This window comes from Pygoscelis adeliae, unplaced genomic scaffold, assembly GCF_000699105.1.
Source record: "Pygoscelis adeliae isolate BGI_AS28 unplaced genomic scaffold, ASM69910v1 Scaffold31, whole genome shotgun sequence".
NCBI classification, from domain to species: Eukaryota; Metazoa; Chordata; class Aves; order Sphenisciformes; family Spheniscidae; genus Pygoscelis; species Pygoscelis adeliae.
This window is the reverse complement of record NW_008824233.1, coordinates 3,318,305-3,340,746: the sequence shown is the minus strand read 5'-3', so window position 1 is coordinate 3,340,746 and position 22,442 is coordinate 3,318,305. Positions and strand designations below refer to the sequence as shown.

The window sequence follows — 22,442 nt, the reverse complement described above, 5'->3', positions numbered from 1 at the left end:
AATATAGAACATTTTTAAGTTTTATTGACAGTGCTGTAAAACAGAAAGAAGTGGGATAAAAAGGAGCAGCTTTATTGACTTTTTGAGTAAAAAGATTGACTACACAGCAAGCTAGCACTGAACGCTTAGCTATGGAAGCAAGGTTTCCGCACGTTCCCCTCAGTAGAAAGTACTCTGGAGAACTAGGTTAATCTCATAAATGCTCCAATATGTTCTCTGAAGGTATAAAACAATGCTCTATTAATCACCATTCATGAAGTTTGTTATGGGACACGTCAGAGGTTTCTTGAGCCTTTCATCTTTGCACAGGAATGCATAAGAAACGTACAAAAACAGGATAATGTTTTCATCACTGTAAGATTTTTTTTTTTTTTAAAGTAATAACTAGTTTTTCCTTACAGAACTCCAAAATAGATCAGGAAACCACACCTACCTGCGCATCTGCTAGCTGGACAGCAGGAAACCCCTGGTTACCCTCTTCTACACCTGCAATGTCATCCTGACTGGTGCTGTGCTGTGAGTGTGTGCCATCCAGGGTGTTCTGGTCACTAGACAAAACTGTGTTGAAGTCTGAAGCAGAGGGTATAGTAGGAAGATTGGGTGCCACACCTGAAAAATAAATACCCATGGAACACTAACACCACAGCAAATTTTTACACCACCAACTCTATTAATTCAGCAAGATTAATTATATAGAAAGACACACCATACGTATAGAAAGTCAGAGCCCTAGTCAGGTCTATAACCTCACAAAAGTGGCTTTCAGGATAAAGAAACAGCCTGACATTGCTGAAACAGGTAATAGAGATTTGGAAAGGACAAAAATATTTCCTTCTTTTTGCCCTCCTTCCCAAGGCCTTTTGCCTGTATTGCATTCTACAGGGTACTTAACTCCTGTTTAAACTGAAATAGTTTATAGGCTGAGTAGCCTATACCATCAACAAAAAGAAAGATTATCCACAGTTGCAGATACTTGCTTTTAGCTTTCAATGTGCTATAAGCTTCTGGGTTTTATTAGTCCCAATGCAAGACCCACTAATTAGATCTCTGTAGATAAGTCTCTAGCCAAACATGCTCTTCATAAAAATGACTATGGACAGCCACTTCCCTGCAGTTGCTCTATTCACAAACAATCAGACTTGCAGCACAAGGGCAGAGCGATGCTGAATTGCCTGCATCTTGAGTCGGGACTGGACTCAACCTCCATGAGACAGAGTTGCTGTGCCAATGTAAATTAATCCTGATTCTTCAAAACTCAAGCTTACAGCACTTATCAGGGAGCCACAACTACATGCCTCCACAGAAAAATGGTTTGGATAGATCTGTGCCTGAGTTAAAATCACTAAGGCTTAATTTCAGGAACGTGAGCTTGTGAACAAATTGTTATAGTGGGGGGGAGTAAAAAAATTGAAAGCTATCCTTCTACCCTATGATTCTTTCTGCAGAGAAACACATTCCAGTTTACAGAGCAGCCACACCAGTTAAGCAATATGTACAGCACAAAGACGTTCTGTAGGATCATTTGTTCAATATTAAAAACAAGTTAAAACAACTTATTATTGGCTAAGATTAATACATTATGGTTGAAAGACTTAATAGAAGAAAAATTCAAATTTAGTGTTAGTGAAAATGAAAATTAAGATACACGCATTTGAGGATTATGAATGATGACAGGCTTACAAGAATAATAAATAAGCTGCAATAAGTTGTTACATATCTGTTTCTTTCATACACTTAAGACTTTCAGTAATGTATATTTTCTTTTCTCCATTCCCTTACACCAGCTGACCACTTCCCATCCCTGAAGAAGAACGTTACTCTCAAAACAGATGTTTATGTTTAGTCTCAAAATTGAACTGAGAAAGAGCAAGGATTCCAATGGACAAAATCTTCATTACAAAAACAGCATATGCAAATTAGATTAAAAGTAACTAATAAAATCCAAGGAACTCTGCAACTAAGGATGATTTTGTGGCTTAGCTTTTTGCAGCCTCACATGGTTTTGGAAGCTGCATTTACAGTTCCAAACGTAAGAAAAAGCTAAATTTTTGGAGGCAGAGTGAAGGAAATGAAAACAACAGTTCTGCTTAAATCACATTTGTTTATTTTCCAGTTTGCTGAGAAGTCCCACAAGTAGTATTTACATCTGTTGAACTTAAGTCCCTTGCTCTATTACTTTCAGAAAGAATGTGGTAAACACAGGAACAGCCAACCCAGCATAATCTCTTAAATTCAGCTATAAGTAGCCATACCTGTTGGAAGACTATTGTGTCCAGATTTGGTGGCCGGACTTTCTTGTACTACACTTCCTCTGTTGCCCACAGCATTGGACATCCAGTTATAGAAACTCACAGAAGATGGTTCAGACAGCAAAGGATGTTCAGATAACATGTCTGTGGCCACAGTATTTCCTATACAGATAAATGAGAAGCTTTAGCATTTGTTGTATCAAAGTCAGCAAAAACCAGGAACACAGCATAATCTTACTGACAATAGAGATTTACGACTAAAACAAGCCTAATCCTCAAGGTTCGTTCCAGTAAATTATGTGTCAAGCAGCACTACAGGTGCTACCATGGAAGTTATACTATGACACTAATGGATGTTGCACTACAAGTGTCTTTGCATTTGTTCATCTCTACTATTAATTAGAGGAAAGGAGTCGTTAAGAAACCAAAATACCTTTTTTTCTGAATAATATTTCATTCCCTGACAGCAAAGGAGAGAGGTTTTAGAGAAAACGCAGTATCAAACATCTGTTTTTCTTTACATAAATTGTAACAATGCACTCTTGAACAATAATACAGAACATAAAAATTTCAGCGTATGTATTTCAAACTTCTACAAAATACATTTGTTCAAAAGACCATTACTAAAAATCTGCAAATTATTATACACAAACTAAGGGACTGGAACATTAGTTTTAGTCCATTTTTGAGCTACTTACAAGGTCATGAAAAAATGACAAATACAGAATGATGATTTCCTTATTCATTCAGAAAGACTCATGTAATTATGTATTATACTCAAAAAGTAGTAAGGCTAATTAAAAGGAAAATATTTTATTTATTTTTTTTAGTTGTCATTTCTTTTCCCAACCTCCTCATGTACTTGCCGTTTCCTTCTAGGAAACGGTATGGTGCAGCGATGTCTAGGAACTGCTATTAAAAACTATGATTCTTATTTGGGGGGAAGGAGGGGGGAGGTGGGATCTTAAACAGAAATGATAACTCATAGTGAAAATATAGTACCTTTTCTAAATCATTAAAATAAAATCAATCCTCCCTTCCCCTCCCTGTAGCTTATTTATGCTAAATCATACCTGTTCTTGTTAAAGAACTACTTTTAACTGCAGCTGTGCTTCTTTGAGGAGTGCCTTCCAAAAGATTATGCAGGCTAGGAAAACTCCCAGTAAGATAGCTGAGCAGACTCTCTTTTCTTGGACTTTCTTTGACTGCCATTCCAGAACGGCCAACGTGCACTGGTGAATCTGTAGCTGTATCTCCACTAGTGTAACTTAAGGAATGATACGGATGTATACCCTTGTGGAGAAAACAAAGAAACTAATGAAGTACCATGTAAACTGCAAAAAGGAAGTGACATTTGGTCTGAGTATGAGATTGGAACACAATAGCTACAAAATTCTCATTCCTGCAAACTTTTGGACAAGTAGCACTTCACTTGGGGCAGTCTATACACCATGCAGGTATCGTGCATAAAGGTGCTATTGAATTCTCACGTATTAAAATAATTTTATGTGTAAAAACAGTTTAAAAAGCCAAACAAGTAACAAACGGAACTGCAGATGTGTAGAATTCACCTAAAGCAAGTTTGCAGAAGGAACGGTACATACCACTGAATATAAGCCTAATTTGTATTTGGTCTTCATCTGAAGACCAAATTCCTTCCATCCCTAGTACGTAAGTGCAGCCGCTGGGGAAGGTGAAGGAAGGAAGCTGGGGACTTCTGGCACCAAGAGGAAGGCTCCTGGTCAACCTACAGGCTTAAAACTATGAAACAGGTCCTCTGCCCTCAAAATTGATGAAGAGCCAGACGTGCTTTCAAGCAAAGCATCTGGGTCACTTAACCCTAAACCATGCAAGACCAACAGGAGGGAGCAGTAAGTGATAGTAGCAGATGACTATCTGCTACAGGGGACAAATGCGCCAGTATATGCTGGGGTCTGACCAGATGAAAACAGCTTTGCAAAAAAGGACCTGGGAGTCCTGGTGGACACCAAGTTGAATGTGAGCCAGCAGTGTGCCCATGCCGGGCTGTCCAGCCTGGGCTGCATTAGGCAGCAAGTTGCCAGCAAGTCGAGGGAGGTGATCCTACCCCCCTACTCAGCACTGGTGAGGCTACACCTGGAGTATTGTGTCCAGTTATGGGCTCCCCAGTACAAGAGCAAAATACTGGAGAGAGTCCAACAAAGGGCCACTAAGATGATTAAGGGACTGGAGCATCTCTCATATGAGGAAAGGCTGAGAGAGCTGGGACTGTTCAGCCTAGGGAGAGGAAGGCTCAGGGGGATCTTACTAATGTATGTAAAATGCCTAAAGGGAGGATGCAAAGACAACGGAGCCAGGCCCTTCTCAGTGGCACCCAGTGCCAGGACAAGAGGCAATGGGCACAAACTGAAACACGGGAGGTTCCCTGTGAACATCAGGAAACACTTTTTTACTGTGAGGGTGACTGAGCACTGTCACAAGTTACGGAGACTCCATCCTTGGGGATATTCAAAAGCCATCTGGACATAACCCTGGGCAACTGGCTCCAGGTGGCCCTGCTTGAGCAGGGGGGTTGCACAAGATGACCTACAGAGGTCCCTTTCAACCTCAATCATTCTGTGAAAAACCACAGCTGGAAAGGAATCAGAACAAGCCACCAAGCTACCTAACATACATACAGAAGACAACAAATGACTTAAAAAACAAAACAAAACAAACCCACAAACCCCACCAAAAAAAACCCAAACAAAAAAACTCCAAACCAGCACACAAAGCCAAAAGAAACCAAAACAAACCCCCCAAACACACAAACATTCACAGACTCTTTCTGTTCAGAAAGTAGAGATAAAAATAAAATCTTGCCGTTTTCTGAACAACTTGTGAATTAAAAAAAACACACTAATTTTAATACAAGTTATTGGAGAGTTTTGTCAATCTTATATTTTGTATAATCATAGTTAAATCCTCATTTCTGCTTCCATAAATAGATTAAAAGCCAGAAAAGTTAATGTACATCCTTAAATGATGCACATATATATTGTTTTTAAGCGTGGCTCTGAAGTTAATTGGCAAGAAAAACAATAAACATATGTAGAATATAGGCCAACTGATCGAGCATCACTTTTATAAGGTAAGGAGCATACCTTCCATGTGTTACAGTTATAGGTAGTTATAGTTACTTTCTAGACAAGCATTTATTCATCTGCAGTCTACAGAATTGCTTCTGAACAGGCCAGCTACAAACCATTTTCCCCTCGTGCATGGCACTGAAAACTTACCTTTATTTTCAGAACAGAATCACTGTGAGTGTGAGTCTTGGATAATTTCCTCATGATCTCAGCACCAGTTACAGGCCCAGAAGAGCCACCAGCAGGTGGAGGGCGATTAGCTGTTCCTTCTAGGAGCATTGTATGCTCACTGACAGTAGCTGGAATCAAGCAAATAATTTTTCTCATTTTTATATATATGGGGAAATGAGATTATCTGTTATTAGGTACATTTATTTACAAGCAGTCATGAACTTTCAAATTCTGACACACACCTACACACAGCTGCCTAGGGAATTCAAGGGAATTTTAAGATGAATACGAAAACCTCAGACATGGCCCTACAGGATTTCGTTTAATAATCCAAGTACAAATCTTTTTGTCCTTCTAATGTCATACAACTGTTGCTCTGTGCTACAGATCAAAAAGAAGTTGCCAAATTTCACTTTCTTTTGCTGACTCTGGCACGGCTGATTGTTTTTTGAATTAAGATGCTTACATTTGCATGAATTCCATCTCTAAGTCTATACAAGGCAGCAAATGCCACTTCCAAAATTCTTGGTGAAAAATAGGAGAATATACACGGCAAAAAAAAATTAAAATACTTCACTGGTTCTAACAGTATGTTTCTGCTCAACCAAAGCAGATATTTTAGAGAAGGGCACAAAAATGCCCATCATACTGTGTGACTACATACAAGTTTCACACGCAAACATTTTGTTTTTGCTGTCTTTAAGCTGATAACTTCTGCCTGGCTTTTAACAAAAAGCAGATTCTCCTCCTGATTTTTTTAAATTATTTTTTCCTCAATGTTACATAATTCTTACTTGAGAAAAGAAAAACATAAACATTGTATTTCTGAGAACAGTGACACTGTATATAGATGCTACAAACACAAAAAACCTAAGTCAACTCAAGACAGCAAAAAAAAGTGCTCCAACAACACGCAGTTATTTATGCCCTTCCTTTCTGTGGTTCTTATTTAAGTCAGCTCTATACCAAATACAAAGCTAAATCAGTAGCTTATGTTAAATTGGCAATGTGTAAGCTGGCAACAGAAATCTACCACATATGAAGTAGTAAAAATGAGGAAAAAAAATTTTTAATGAAAATATGTCTTCATAAAGAACAAATAAGAAGGTAGGTTTGAAGCTATACCTGGGAGAATACATAGAATTGCATGTTACAATTCTTAACTAAGATCAGAAGGTGCACAACAAAATCCTAATTGCAAGCTAGCAAATAATTAAGTTGATTTATTTCGTGCCATAAATAACAAGGCAAAGCATGTGAAGAAAAAGAAGTCTCCTGCTTTGTTTTTCCCCAAACAAGTAAGAATTATTATAATACTATAATTATAATTGTCAGCAGCTGATTCAAAATGAAGATGATTCTAAAAAAGCAGCTTGATGATTCTAAAAAAGCAGCATGTAATGTATTCAAGCATTAAAACTAAAGAAGATACAAATGCTCTGAGAGGAGATACTTGTCCCCATGAATTTTTATGGGGACAGAAGAACACAAAAATACCTGCATCAAATTCAAACTCCGCTCCATCAGCACTTGTATCACTCTGGAGACCCCCTCCGTTGTCTAATCCAAGTCCATCCTCATGCTCGTGGCAGGCACTTGTCTGCAATTTCACTGGCTGAGCTGGTCTGTGTAAGCTGACTCCTTTAAAAGCTGGGGTCACCACAATGAACTTCATCCATTGCCTTGCCAAGGCAACTAGACCTTTCTTCAAGGTTACTAAGGCAGGAAGGCCGTCACTCTTAAGAAAAAGGAAAACAAAAATTAAAAACGCATATCACAGCATTTTAAAGTAAACTGGGGGGGGAAGTCAGAACTCCCTTAAATCTCTGTGCTCAAGGGGCTTATGACAGAAACATGCTGGCACCACACAACGTCCATTCAGATATAAGAAGCCATGGTGCTAACAGATAAAAATTATAGCTTCATTGAACACAGTAAGTATGTTTATTTACATGACCTGAGGATCTAGCCCAAGGGGCCAAAAATAAACAACAAGAAGCACGTTTATTAAATATGAAACTAAAAGTACTGAAGTAATTATAAGGCTCTGAACTATGCAGTAAAACTCACGACAGCACTAGATGGACTGTAGAAACAGAACTGAAGTTAAAAAGATGAGGGTTTTGCCGTTGTTGGTAAGCAGTATTTTAAAAACATAAATTTGAGGCAAAAAAATAGGGATTGTTTTGATTACATCACTGAATTATACTAAAGAAAAAAAAAGCTTCTTATTTTGAACACAAATCAAGCAGTGCTATTTCTGCCACAAACTGTGCTATTTCTGATCACTGGGCTCTCAGCTGAATATGTTGAAAAACAGTGTTTAAATCTGACAGCCATGGAATCGGATTATGAAAATGACACAAAATCAGGAACAAACACTCCTCCTTACGCCTAATATGTTTGTTCAAACAATTTTTTGCCACTACAATCCAGATATTTACATTCAAAAGCCACCAAGAAAAAGATTAGATTCTTAAGCCTTAAAGTTTCTCCAATTCTAGCTCTTTTCTTAAACTGTCTGCATTATCCAAGTATTTCTAAAAGACATGAAAACTAGTTCTGAAGGAGAGAATTTGGAATAAGCTAATCAGTGCATGCACTTGCCTTAATAATTGAGATTTATTCAATTTTAAAACTACAGATGCAAATGTTTACTACTTTGCTGTTATCTTTAAGAAAAGTGAGATCTGATAAAAAGACCATTAACAATTTTAAAGACATGCCTTATTGGTCTACCATTTCTCATGTATTTACTAATAAAATAGCTCGATAAAAATTACGCATATACACAGGCCGCAACAAAAACAGCAGTTCTGAAAGAAAAATGAAGTGAGAGAAGCCATATCTACTTATCAATTTAAGGATATATACGAGTTTGGGGTATATTTTCTTGTTTGTTAACTTTCCATAAACTGTTACCTATTTTAAGACATGAGAATTGGTACATTGGAAACTAGCAGACTGAGTTATTTCCATTTTTACAGGGTAACTCACCATGGTGGCATCCTCAATAATGGAGTAATTTGCTTGATGAAGGTAATGGTGCAATATATTACACAGTAAACAAGAAGGATTTTCTTGCAAGAAACGAGCCACTTTGGTAAGCCTGTTGTACTTGCTTCTCAGAGGAAAGTGCACACTTTTATTCTAGATTAAAATGTAACAATTTTTCACATGTGAACATACTTGCAAACAGAACACGTGCATAAACTACAAGATTTCACTTACGATATCACAAACTTCTAACCCCATTTTGAACTTCTGCAACAAAGATTTGCCACATGGATACCTACCTTATTTTAAACAGTGGTATGTGAAAAATCATACTTGACGCTTATTTATTTATATGCAGTAATAAAACAGAAGGCTGGATTCAAATCACAGACTTTGTAAAGTCACCCCTGGACTAATAGACATATACGCACAGCTAGCCGAGATTTTCAAAGAAACTGCTTATTCCTAGTTACAGAAAAAACAGGCACTTTTCTAATTTGGTTTAATGCTAGAAAATGGGTAGGAAAAGAAATAGGAAGGGAGGCAGCAATAAGAGACTGCTGCAAAGGTCGATTTTTGAGTACAACAGAAAACTAGCCTGACACTAAGCTCGTCAATCTTACAATGCAAGGCAGGATCTCAACAACGGGTACCACCTCAAAATCTTCCCACTAGATGGTGCTGAGTAAACGAACAGCAGACAAGAAAGCTCCTTAGCAAATCTCAGAAACACCCAGTTTGTCGTAAAAGCCCTACCAATCCTCGGTTTCAACAAAAAACTTGTCTATTTTGCATTTCTTGCTAGAACGTTTCACCCTCACTATGCTTGCCCTCCCTTCCTCTAACAAGCGGGTCCAATAAACACAATGATTAAATATGCTGCAGGAGCACAGAAATTCACATTTTCTCCCACAAGATACCCTGAATATTTTGTAATTCAACACACTTTCATATTTCATAAAATATACCAGATGCTATGGCCATATTTCTTACTCTTCCCTTTCAAAAGGCAGAATCTCCAGTTATTTTACCTGAAGATGCTCTCCTATAAGAAGCACAAGACTTCCTCACTAGTTTTTTTCCACTGAAATTTAGATTTTGCACAAAAAGCACAGGTAGTGAGTTCTTGTGACCAATACTGGAAGTAAAGGCTTGTAAGAGGTGCTGTAAGTTTGCCAGTGAATCCAGAATCCCAAACAAATATATATTACATATTACACTGCTCTGTTCTGATATGCCTATCGATTTTATAAAGGTCATTTACCTCTAAAGCTTCTGTCATAATGCAACCCATAACAGCACAGATTCGCAGGGTTCCTTCAGTTTCTAGTTTATTTAATGACGATTTCACTTGATCAATGGGAACAAGCCAAGCACCAACCGCAGGCGTTGCAGTACTCAGGAGGTTCAGCTGCCTATTGAGAAAAATAAAAAGAATTAGGTATTCACGTTCCACAGCAGCAATTAGCAAGATTTGCTAATGCTATTACGAATGACATTCAAACAGGTGGACTATGACAGAACAATGTTACAAAGTAACAAACACAGACTTATTGCCGAGAAAATGAAAACTGGCAAGAAGTACCTAAGGCAGGTTTTGTTTTCCACACACACACACTCATGATTCCATCCACTCCTGCTACCGCTATTCCCTCCTTTTCCCATTCATATTCCCTACTGAAATCATACAGTTTGTAATTATCATCACTGACTGAATCCCACATTAACTGTTACACAATACGTCATGAAGGGCTTTTGCTGAAGGGCTGAGGCAAGAACATTATGAAAACCACAATGAGTATTTTCTAATTTATAGCTATATACTGAGCTTAAACTACTGACTACTACAAACACAATATGAAAAAATATCTTAGAAAGATTTATCTTGAACTTCATAGTGCAATGGCGGTAAGATCATGGGTTAAGCATCAGGCTGAATACCAAAAGCACCGCGTGGTTCTCTTCTCTGGCATCTCTCCTACTCAAAACAAATACCCTACCCCTGCCTTTCTCCTTCACACATTTCAGTCTCACTGGAAGTTTTTTGTTGGTGGTTGTTTTTGTGGGGTTTTTTTTAATCTTTCTTTTCTTCTTTTAATCATAGCTAACTAAAAATTTTCTAGCAACACTTCCATATAAATGACGACACTAAAGAATCGAAGCAAGAGTTACTGTGATATATGTAAAATTCAAAATTTTCATTTCCAGAGAAGCTTCAAAAATTGTTGAAATTACTTTCAGAATTTACCGAATACAACTGCAATTTAACAAAGCAGAATTGTAGTTTTCTTTCTTTTAAATCAGGTAAAATTATACCTTGAAAATATATGGGCTGGAGAGCGCACATTGGTAGGGGCTGCAAAACTAAACCAAATTTCTTTGATTGTTAGCTTCATGCTGCAAGAGTCAGGGGGAGGAGGCATCAAGGGTATATCTTTTTTCAGATCATCAGATTCAACCCCTTCGTCCTTAAAAAAGGAAACACAAAGTCAAAAGTGAAATTGTTTTCCAAAATGATTACACTGAAAGGCACTAATATACCATAGTGTGCACTGTTCGTAAGAAATAGTTTCATATGCATTTAGGCAAAGAAAAATAAACTAATGCTGTCCACCAACTCTCCCAAGACAATACCAAGAGACCTTGCAGAAAGCTGGAAGTTTAGTGTGCACGCAGACAGTACGAATTCAGTTGGCACAACAAGACATCTGTTAAATTGTCAATTTATTATTATGAATGTTTATCGCTTTCAAAAAAGACAACCCAAGACCGATCGTTTCTACATAGTATGTACATACCTGCTCATCTGAAACTGAATTTCCATTAATATCTGAAGAGGGACTTATTCTATCACAAGGAAGGTTATCGTCAGACACATCAGTATTATAACCACTACCAGTTGGAGAATCTGAAGAGTTGTTTGATGCAAGCAATCCACCCCTCTCTGTATCTCTTGATTTACCCATGACTCCAAACGTATTATACAATACTGCTCCAGATTGTCTTCCTCCTATAAAAGCACACACACCAAGACTGTAAATGTTTGCCATGCATAAACTTCTTTAAGTTATGTCCCTTTGAAAAGATATGCACTTAAGAGGAGAAATACATACGATTTTGGTTAAACAAAGTGCGTTACCATTTTACACAACAATTTATCACTACAATTTTAATACAACAGTTTAACAGCTAGTTGTAGAGCTTCTGATAGTTTGTTCCAAGTAGACAAAGAGTACTCACATGAAGACTGTTTTTAAACACTATTCCCTGAAAAGAATAGCTTGGATGACAGAAAATACATATACACTGGGGTTTTTCTCTTTTTCAAGCTAGCTTCATGCCCCCCCAAAGCAAAACTCTGGCCCTATATGCAGACACTTACTGCGGACACAACTGCAAGGTCATTTAAGTGATCCGTGAAAGCATCAATTTCTACCAATTTCTAAGTTCAGAAACTGCTGAAACCGGTTTATATAGAATTATTTCATATACTGTCGTAAGTGGTATTGATTACTAAAAGTTCCTTTACTGTAGAATCCACTATGTGATATAATTTATTTACAATAGAAGTGTACTATTTAGTATCACCTATATTCAGCAATTTCTAATCACATAATTGCTAAACTAGAAGACCTAACAACAGAATTATTAGCAGTTTCATAAAGCAAAATAATGTAAAGCCTACATAAGCCTTACCTTTTATAGTTAAATTTTCAATTCCACACTCAAACATTATCCAACCCCACTTCTCTTGACTAGGACCAATTCGAGTTACATCTGGAACAGCTTGTTGATCCGTTTCATCCACAAAAGCAAACTCATCCAACTCTTCCAAAGTAAAAAGAACTTTTGATTTCCCAAAAGGAATAGCTGTTATTGCACAAGTTCCAATATCTGTGAAAACAAACATATTTACCACTTTGTTACAAAATGAAAAAAAATTTACATCTTCAAATAGCTCTCTGAAGTTTACAGTGTTTTGGGAGTGTTGCCCCTTTAGCATTCCTCAAGGGGGGGGGGGGGGGGGAGAAAAAAATAAAATCGAAGTATGAGCAAGAAAAAAAGCAGCATAGTTTATAAAGTCTAAAAACCTTCCTCCTGGTATGTTAATACGGGCAGGGTAATTTTTAAGTTTGGAAAAACATGGACCGAGCAACACAAAATTAAAGCTTTGAGACATTCCCAACCCTAACACATGTGCCGCTTTTGTCTTTTTGTAGAGTCATGGTTCCAAAGACACGTACAAACAAGCTCTTCAGATTTTTATCTGAAAGTGGCAATTGGCCTGAAATTACTTTACCAAAAAAACCATTCCTAATAAATACCTACGGTTTAATAGCAACAAATGACAGTGATACTGACAGTGCTCTTGGATAGCATGTTTTAGTAGAAACGCATTTGGTATTAACTATAGCATACTTGAAGGATATTTAGAAATAAAGTTCTAATTTTAATTCAAAGACTGCTTCTTGGCTTCACAGACACATGTCTGTGTTGGGAGGATGTAAAGCACTAAGTCTCACTGATTCCTAAGAAAATACAGACTCAAGCAGTTTTTAATTCATTATGATCTGTGCTGTCTAAGATCCAGGAGGCTACTATGCCACCTTGATTTCTTTGATGTTAGGATGTAGCTTAAATATAAATCCTCTCTTCTAGTGACATTTCTGAAGGAACATTTTAAATAATTTTATACCTATTGCCTATTAACTCACACACAGAGCTACATGTCAAATGTCTGGGGAAAAGAACTACACTGAGTCAATTTATATCCCTTCCAATCCTCACTCTCTGCCCCCAACTTATAACTGCAATCACTTTTGAAGTATACGTGAAATGCTAAAAACCCTAGAAAGACATTTCTGAAACCTTTTAAATAGAAGATGATGAGTTTTCCTGGTTAGAACTCAAAAATTACTTGGCCTTCTTTAATGTCTGCAGCATACCTAACACAGGACACTACTGCTGAGATTCTACCCATAACTAAGTAAAAATAGAGTTAGCCATTTTAATTTTCTCTTATTGCTTTTGTTTTCCTCCAAATTCCTTTGCTCACTCATCTTTGCACAGCAGTGGTTTTTTTGTTTATTGTGTGTTTTTTAATCATAGTTGTTTCACAGAGCACTTCCTCATGTTCTGAAGATTCCTATTCTTTATGGGACAGAGTAAAACACAGCACTAACTGGTATAGATTCCATCAAAGTAGAATCAGTTTTAACAAAAACTGCCTCTACTTTTGGTCATCTTTTCCAGGTTTGCTTTTCCAGAATCAGGAGTTATAGCAGCTGAATTTAATTCATAGCCTCTTGAAGGAATTTCCTTAACACAAACAAGAAGGAAGACAACTGGGTAGATCTCATTTTCAGTTCTATAGTCGCTGTAGTTAAAAATCTACAGCTTGTCATGCTGAAATTGCCAGGACAACAGGCACATTATACCTATCTTGAAATTGTTAGAAAGTAGTAAGAAAGCAAATAAGCATAATTCATTCCCCACGTCAGGTGACCAAAAATGGTAGCTGAAAAGAGATCGATTGGGAGGAAGGGAGCCCAGGCCTGAAATTTTACCAGTGCATGTCAACATTTACAACGCAACCCATCTGCCACGCAAACTGCTTAGAAGTTTGGCTAGATAGTTTTCACTCTGCCTACATTTAAATCTAGCGCTTTAGTAGAATAACAGAAAATAATTCAGAGTAACGATTCTAAACTTCTTTTTAGAGTATCTGCAAAATCTCCAGGTTCAAGTGTCTTTTTACCTGTGTTGACTAAAAGAACCACAACCAAACTACAAGAGCAAGGCCAGCTATAACCACTTGCTTCTATGAAAACTGTCATTTCCACAATTTAAAAAAAGGCTTACCTGTTGTATCCAGGCCTCTAAGTTGTCCATGAACGCGATGGATGTTCAATTTAGCAGCAATTTCTTTTCCCTTTTCTGCTCCAGCATTGGATCTCAGTGAGCCAGAAGACTGGGGCTGCATTTTACTTGTTTGGATGTAACGCTCAAATGTGACAGAATTCCTCCCAGTTTCTGCATTGTTTGAAGTCTCCTCAACTATACCCCTTTGAATACAAGGAAGAAAAAACTATTAATCAAATCTCAGATAGACATATTTCATCTGATTATTTTTGTTTAAAATTGGCATAGCAGCGTTGAAAAGAATTCTTTGTAAGATAAAAGATATATATGCTCTGGTAGAAAAATACTGAAAAATTTAATTTTATCCTGCATGACATATAAGCAAGAAAGAGTTAAAACTGAAGTTCCAAAATTATTCCGGAAAGGTTCCTCTACTTCTTAAAGAAACTGCAATTCTAATTAGATATTAGATGTTAATTTATAAAACACAGAAGACACATTTTATTGCTTAACTCAGTTATGACAGTTTTTTCCAAATACTCTTCAGAACTGCAAGAAAATGGCATCACTATAAGTCTTTTGACTAACTCAACAAGAAAGAGCCAGAAATAGTGATATGTATTATTCTTACCTATTCATACGAACTTGCGTGGCAATTCTATCAAAACACAAAGCTACTAATGAAACATGAGTCACGGTTTTGCCAGAAGAAACCCCTGGGGATTCATCGACAGATGCTTGTAGTAAACACAGGTTGACCTATATGTAAAATTCCCCCCAAAAGTAAAGAAATTTAGAAAAACATGTTACATTAAGTATACATCACTAATTTCTCATACAATCTTGTCTTACACTTCTCAGTAAAATGAAAAAATAAAAGATAAACCCATCACACCTAGAAGATGTAAAAACATACTTTAAAGACATGGCAGTCGGCTATCTCTATAGTGGTTGTTATTTAACTTGCACACATACCATAATAACATTGAGCAGCTCCAAAACAGTCTATCCTGTTCAAAACATTAGTTATCTAGCACAAATACAAAGCTTCACTTAAGCTTTTGGGGAACTAATAGGGATGCAGAATAAAGGTAATTTGTGAGGCACACGTCTACTAATAAGCTAAACAAAAAGTTGTTACCTTTGGTACAGTAACGTTGGCCTGAAGACCTTTAATTGTCACGTTATCTTGCTTAAGTGAGAGATTGGTCTGTGCTGGTCCCTGGTTTGTTGTTCCTGTAGTGGTAGTGTCTATTTTTGTTCCTCTAATATCCTGCTTCGAAGATAACTTGGAGGGGGGGGAAAAGTAATTTATTCTTACTGAAACTCAGAGCTGCTAAGCTAAAGCGTAACAGGATAGTTTATTAGCACTGAAACAGCAAGAGATTTTGACTTCATTTAAAGCACAATCCCGTGATTTCTAGAAGAGGGACTGTAGCACTTCCAGATACAGTAGGTTTCGATCCAATGGTAGCAATGCCATTCTGCGATAAACTTCTAATGACCAGATTTCAGCTGAAAGTTTGAGTTCTGCATATACATAAGTTATATAGAACAACTTATTATGAAGTAAATAATTAGTATCCATTACACTGTGAAGTCTAAGAAATTATAAAATATAGATATGGTCATTAACTTGGACAGAAAAAACTCTTAATTCTCTAGAACTACCATACAATTCTTTTCAAGCTAAATTAATTTTTTAAGGAATCAGATGAACTGCAAAGAAAACACATGCGCTTTCACAGCTTAGTTTGAACTTTCCTCTACCTCACCGAGCCCATCTCCTTAACTACCATAAAACAATAAATGATATATTGCTGATATGAATATAATACATAAGAATATTTCTAAGAACAGAATGTATGATCTCATGCAAATTACTGTAGCTACTGACTAGACCGTCCAAAACAGAAAAAATTAACTTCAATCCTATAAGAGAGATTTCTGGTCACTGAAAGACAGTATATAGCAGTTGATTATAAAAATGCACGTACATTAAGCACAAGATAAAAATAAATACGTATTCCAAATTAATATAGCATTTAGCTACTATAGCTCAAAATGCTGAATTCAATTAAAACTTCTTCTATGCAAAATATAGAAAACAATATTCTTTCAAATCTTTGTGCATTTTTCTTGTTCCCTCTCTTACATTTTCTGAGAAGCTTGTTTTGCTGTTCTGTACAGCATCTCGAAGAACTTTGCAGTGCAGATCATCAACGATTGCTGCTGGGTGTCGAGAGCTAGCACAATGCACCATTGCTTCTATATACCTGTGAGAGGAAACAAGCCCACGACAGACCATGTAAACTTCCAGCTTCATATGACACACCATCAGTAACGTTTAATTAACACTAAGAGAGAAAAATTAAGCACTGACAGACATAAAGGCACTGCCCAAGTCAGCATAACATTCTTCTAGCTTCTTCACGGGAAATGCAGAATTACATTCACTGGGTACAAGGCCCTACTGTTCCATCAGTCACATTATTCAATCCTTTTACCTAAACCTTTGCTGAACAAAACAGCTTTAATTTTAGACAACTTTTGGCATAATCAATTAACATTGCAGTAATAAAAGTAAAATTAATTACCTATCCAGTGCCTCTGCTACAAGAGGAGTCAGAACTACATCTACAGTTCCTTTTACTTCTACTATTGCCGTTGTCCGTGTCTGGAAGACAGGGTGATCCAACGTCCATTCTTCTGTTATCGTTTCATCATCTGTATTTTCTGCAGACTTCTTTTCCAAAGGAGTGTAAGGTGTACTAAACAAGTCAAACACATTAATAACCCAGGTTTGTAAAAGAAATACAAAAGTGTCCTGATATCATTTTAATTCTTCATAAAATGCATATAATGGCAGGTTTCTTCTACCGCATAGCTTAACAACACACAAATGTAATCCCAGGGCAAAGCCCTTCCCTAGACTCAAGTTCAGCTTTTGGCAATGCAATGGGCACTTGCCATAAGCACCTCCCAAATTAATTTAAACTAAGTTGCAATTCATAACCTTGAAAACGTATGAGTGAAAGCATTTAATGCTTTCAAGGTGTACTTTCTTTTTGACCAAAACCAAACATTTTTATAATACTCCGTTCTAAAATAATTCTGTACTGAAAACTACCGCTACGAATCAAATTGTGGAAGGGCTAGCAAGAGCCAAAATATTTAACAAGAGTATCAGGAAAATCCTACTCTTAAAAAATATGCTAATAATGTTATGCAGTATTCAACTTACTTAGATGTTGATCCTGTGAGCTGCATACCTCTGTCCAGTAACGAATTAGCTGTGAGACCCTGTTTAACAATCTAAAAGTGCAAAGAAATGTATTACATTCCTTCTATATATGAAAAAAATACCGAAAGGAATCTTCAAATAAAGATTCTCCTTACAGTTTTTTTTCTTAAAAGAATCCCTCGTATGCAGATTCTCAAATATAGTATACAGAAACTCCTAGGTTTATTTTTTTTTAAATGACTTGAGAGGCTAGATTACGAAGTTTTTACATGAATAAAGAGACTAATTGCTTTAAAAAAAAAAAGGCTCCAAATACTAATCTACAAAAGGCTTGCAGGAACACAAAGCTTTTGCTGCAAAGCAATAACAAATTAAATCCCAGAGCTTAGACACCTATTTTCTATCAAGTTATTTCCATTATTTTTCATATATTTCATTTCAGCTCCTTCCTTAAGCATGTATGCTCACATGACATATATCACAAGGAAAAAAAGAAGCCCAAACATTTACAAAAATCATTTGCTAAATCTGAGTTTCAACTTTACTTTGAAGTAAAGCAGTTACAGCCTAGATTCTACTTTATCAGTATTAAATGCACTGCTTCTGAAGTTCTGTGAAACATACATTTTAAACAAAACTCACATAAATATCTTTCAGCTGGCAGCATTTTTAAGTGCAATAATGACAATTCAGAACACACATCTTATCCACAGAATTCTAACTCCATCCTTTCTTTTCCACAACCTCCCAGCCACGCAGCCCATGATCTGAAGTCAGAAATCCAAGGTATTCCTTAACTAAAAGTGAAGAATTTTCAAGTTTCTCATAGCTTTATTTACACAGCAGGTATACTAAGCATTTTTCACTTGTTTTGAATTCTTATTCCTTTCTCTACTCCTTCTTCCTCCATCTTCCATACCTTAAAAGTTGGGACAGAAAGTTGCTCAAAAGATGACGAACTTTCTTCACTCGTTGGTGTATCGAGGTCTAAAGGGCGATGTAATGAGGATTTTGAAGTTCTTTTGTTAGTCGGATGCTTTACTGACCAGTTGATCACCTGGAACTGTGTAAGATAATTTTGGTAACATGCCATTACAGGCTGCTGGGAAGTTACTTGCTCACTTTCCACAGTCTTCTCAGACTCCATGACATACATGTTCTCAACATGCTCGTCTTCTCCTCCCAGAGCTGAAACAAATGAAGCCTGTGAAGGATGAGTCTTAATTGGCAGCGTTTTAACATCTTGACTAATTTCTCCGTGGATTGAGCTTGTTAAGGGCCCTTCCACACTGTGATAAATAGACCCTCTACTATATTCAATTTTCTGAGCTTGCTTTTTTCTCTTTTTCCTCCCTGGATAGGTTCCTGGACCTTCATCGCTACTTATTGGCTCAAACTCTTCTGCTGCAGAAAAATAAGCTTCGCTATCAGCCATTGACATACTGGAATCCATTGAGCGATACTGGTGAAATGAGTTTGAATCTGCAGATGGAGTATACGGAAAAGAACCAAAGCTCCTCCTCTGCTTTGGGGAGTCCAAGACATTCTCATCACTGCGAGACACGTCGCTGCTGAACTGCACGCCAACTGGAACAGGCTGCTTGTCTCCGTAGAAGGCTGCCGTGAGGCTCTTGGTGCTCCCGAGCCGGGTGGAGCACACAGACGCTTGCCGTTTCAGTGGAGACCTCAGGGGAGACTGACCAACAGGCCTTTCCTGGTTGCCAGGGGATGCAGGGCTGCCCTCTGCACCCTCAACTGCAACGCTGGAAATAAAAATTAAAGGTTCATTTCCTTATTTTATTATTAATGCTTCTCTTTTTACATTATAGGAGCTGCCAAATGCTTCAGTGATTCTGTGACTTTCTATTAGCATAGCAATTATTTTCATAATGCTGATTACATATTAAATTCTGCCACTTGTTAGTCCACTTGTCTACATATAGGGGATGTAAAACCAAACATTAACAGCAAGCGCTATTGTCTTACATGCTGGATTTTCTACCCAGATCAGGTAATCATCCCCTATTAGGGATCCAAATTTGCATTCAAACTAAGAAATGCATTTCAGCAGTACCATTAGAAAATAACCAACACTTTATAAATTGCTAAATATAAGGGTTTTTTCTGTCGTAACATGTTCAAGAGTCGAATTGTACTTCTACCTGGACAGAGAGTACTAACCTTCCATGACCATCATCCCTTTTTGCACCAGACAAGAACTCCTTCTGTCCCAAGTGATCCTCAGTAGTTGACGATGGGCTGTCCTTCTCACCTGCAAGCAAGGGGAGCGCAGCACTAGAACTGCTCGTTTCCTCCGAAGACGATGAGGAGCTATGGGAGCGCAATGGCACTTGGAGGCTTAGATGTTGTGCTTTTCTTTCTATTTCTATACCCATAGATCTGCAATCCCAATCTTTTCGTTTTACACCATTTGCTTTACCTAGGATCAGCAACAGAAAAGAAAAATTGAACATCTGATAACACAACTGCAATGGTCTCTTCCCTGCCCACTGAAATAAAAATCATTATCAAATAAAAGCCCTAGTTTTGAAACACATACACACACTAGCATGTTGTACTAACAAAAATGAATAAAAGTCATAGCAGCAAAACATCAAATTGTCTTGGTAGACTGCTTTGTGTATAAGTAGAACAGATGCAAATCAAAAAAATTCTTTTTACTCAGAAAGGAGTTGCATGTTAATGTAAGAATTCAGCATATGAAAGCTTGCTCACTACTGTCTGCTCTCAGAAGGGCCCGTGCCACTACAAGACACCTTGCACAAGAGCACAACAAGTACTACTCATTAACCAGAATTGGAAAGACTATAAATACTAATGTGCACTTAAGAAACTATACTTTCGGGCAAAACAGAGTAAAATTACAGTACAATGCATTCTCACCATCTAAAATTTTAGGAATCTCCTTAGTAATTATCCATTCTCCTGGCTGCAGTAAAGACTGCCCATAAAACATATCAGATTCTGCACTTGTACTTGAGAAAGCAGAGCTGCTTGAAGGTGTCAGTTCCTCAAGTTTGAAAAAATCTAATCCTGTTAACGTGCCACCAAAGAATCGACAACCACCAAGACAGCCACACTTGTTCTTGCTTCTCTTATTCCTCAAATTATCATCAGGCCACAAAAACCACAATCTATACAAAGGCAGAAAAACAGAAAACAAAACAAAAACATGACCACATCAGCCTCAGTACATTTAAATTCAATGAAAACAAGATTAAAAGATATCCCTCTCTTATATGTGAGCTCCTGTTTCACCTGGCATGAAATGAGTAAGTAAGATTTGTATCTGAAACTCAGATGTCAGACATGAAATGAAAGATTAGCTCCAGAAAGGAGCAAATCACAAATGTATATGCAGTGCTCAGGCACAGATTATGTCCACCTCTCACAATACATGCTAATAGTAGCAACCCTTTCTCTCAGCACAGAGGCAAGCACCGCAAACACACTCCACACTGGTGTATGTTGCTTATGTCAGAGGCAACTGCTCTTTGGGGAGACACACAAATCGCAGTTACACCAGGCATCTTATTCACAGCTGCTCATCAGCTTGCTCACGACTCTTTAAGGCCCGTTTTCAGTCCAGCCTGAGAACAAAGGACAAATTCGATTCCCTCCTTTCCCTGATCTTCATTTTGGTGGATAAGGGAAAGCAGAGGGAAAAGTAAGTTTTGCCAAAAATCATGCAATTTTGTATAGTCCAAGCACATTCAAACCACCAACCCCATAGCTAGGCATTCAACATACTTTAAAAAAATTACAAGCAACTGTAATCTTTGTAAGCAAAAAAAAAAAAAAAACCCACAAGCAAAAAACAAAGTTCCATCTTTAGATAAACGTATTAACTTACACCCCCCAAAAAATTTAAATGCATCTCCCTCAATCGTATCTCTTACCTCTTAGTTCGGTTGTCGTGCGTTTCTAAGAAATGTCTCTGCACTTCATGTTTAGAAGGATGATCTGCAGCTAACGCGATGTCAGCAGTGATGAGCCCCAAGTTGACAGAGCCAGCTTCCAGCCAATATGCCCTCCTTAATATTGGCTGAAGACCAGTTCTGCAGTTGTTCACCTGCTCAACATATTGTCTCAGTTGAAAGTCTTGAATAGCAGCACTTATACCTTCTCCAACAGACTGGTTGTGGAGGTTGCAGTTTGCAATACGTATAGCACCCATCTGAAAACATGATTTAAAACATGAACTCTGATTAGTCATGAGTGAAACAAAGAAAGGGTAGCCTTAAACCAGTTAACACACCACCGACTACATTCCAGAAAGATCTCAGTAAACTATTCTTTCCAAAAAAGACAGAGAACCAGTTTTATATACAAGCATGCACACACACACAAAAGAAAGCAAGCTTAGAAATTAGTTTCAGCCAGTTTTTAAATAACAAAAACAAAATTTCTACTTAGGAGTCTCCGTTTGTGAAGGGATCAAAAAAGAAAGCTCAACTTTAGACAGATGTTGTAATGAACCTTTAAAAAAATTAAATCATTATTAAATTCTTCACTATCATCTAAAAACCAAGAAACCTGAAACTTTCAAAATCTGATACATGATTTTACATGATACATATCATTCCTTGTCCTTAGACTAAAACATCGATTATACACTTTGAACACAAAGCTGTATTAATTCTGCAATTAATAAATACCATGTTAACCATGTTAAACACCGCAAAACTCAAGAAATTCCAGATCCTAAACCTTAAGTGAGATCCATATGAATTGTGTTATAGTAGCCCTTATAAGATCACACTCTATTTCTTGTATTGGCTTAACTCCAGT

General features: G+C 37.2%; 1 protein-coding gene across 1 annotated transcript in view; it reads right to left on the bottom strand.

Moving 5' to 3' along the window:
• KIAA1109 (KIAA1109 ortholog) overlaps positions 1-22,442 on the bottom strand; it is a 123,600-nt gene that overhangs the window by 56,453 nt on the left and 44,705 nt on the right. The window contains exons 24-43 of the mRNA XM_009334926.1: positions 21,551-21,828; positions 20,535-20,785; positions 19,812-20,070; positions 18,550-19,393; positions 17,631-17,701; positions 16,984-17,157; positions 16,542-16,662; positions 15,528-15,674; positions 15,018-15,145; positions 14,387-14,589; positions 12,221-12,418; positions 11,323-11,534; positions 10,841-10,992; positions 9,789-9,939; positions 8,525-8,677; positions 7,025-7,265; positions 5,507-5,655; positions 3,323-3,542; positions 2,253-2,411; positions 434-609 (exon numbers count right to left, since the gene is read on the bottom strand). Of these exons, the coding sequence (XP_009333201.1) occupies positions 434-609; positions 2,253-2,411; positions 3,323-3,542; positions 5,507-5,655; positions 7,025-7,265; positions 8,525-8,677; positions 9,789-9,939; positions 10,841-10,992; positions 11,323-11,534; positions 12,221-12,418; positions 14,387-14,589; positions 15,018-15,145; positions 15,528-15,674; positions 16,542-16,662; positions 16,984-17,157; positions 17,631-17,701; positions 18,550-19,393; positions 19,812-20,070; positions 20,535-20,785; positions 21,551-21,828 (4,287 nt within the window). The remainder of the gene's footprint in view (positions 1-433; positions 610-2,252; positions 2,412-3,322; positions 3,543-5,506; positions 5,656-7,024; positions 7,266-8,524; positions 8,678-9,788; positions 9,940-10,840; positions 10,993-11,322; positions 11,535-12,220; positions 12,419-14,386; positions 14,590-15,017; positions 15,146-15,527; positions 15,675-16,541; positions 16,663-16,983; positions 17,158-17,630; positions 17,702-18,549; positions 19,394-19,811; positions 20,071-20,534; positions 20,786-21,550; positions 21,829-22,442) is intronic.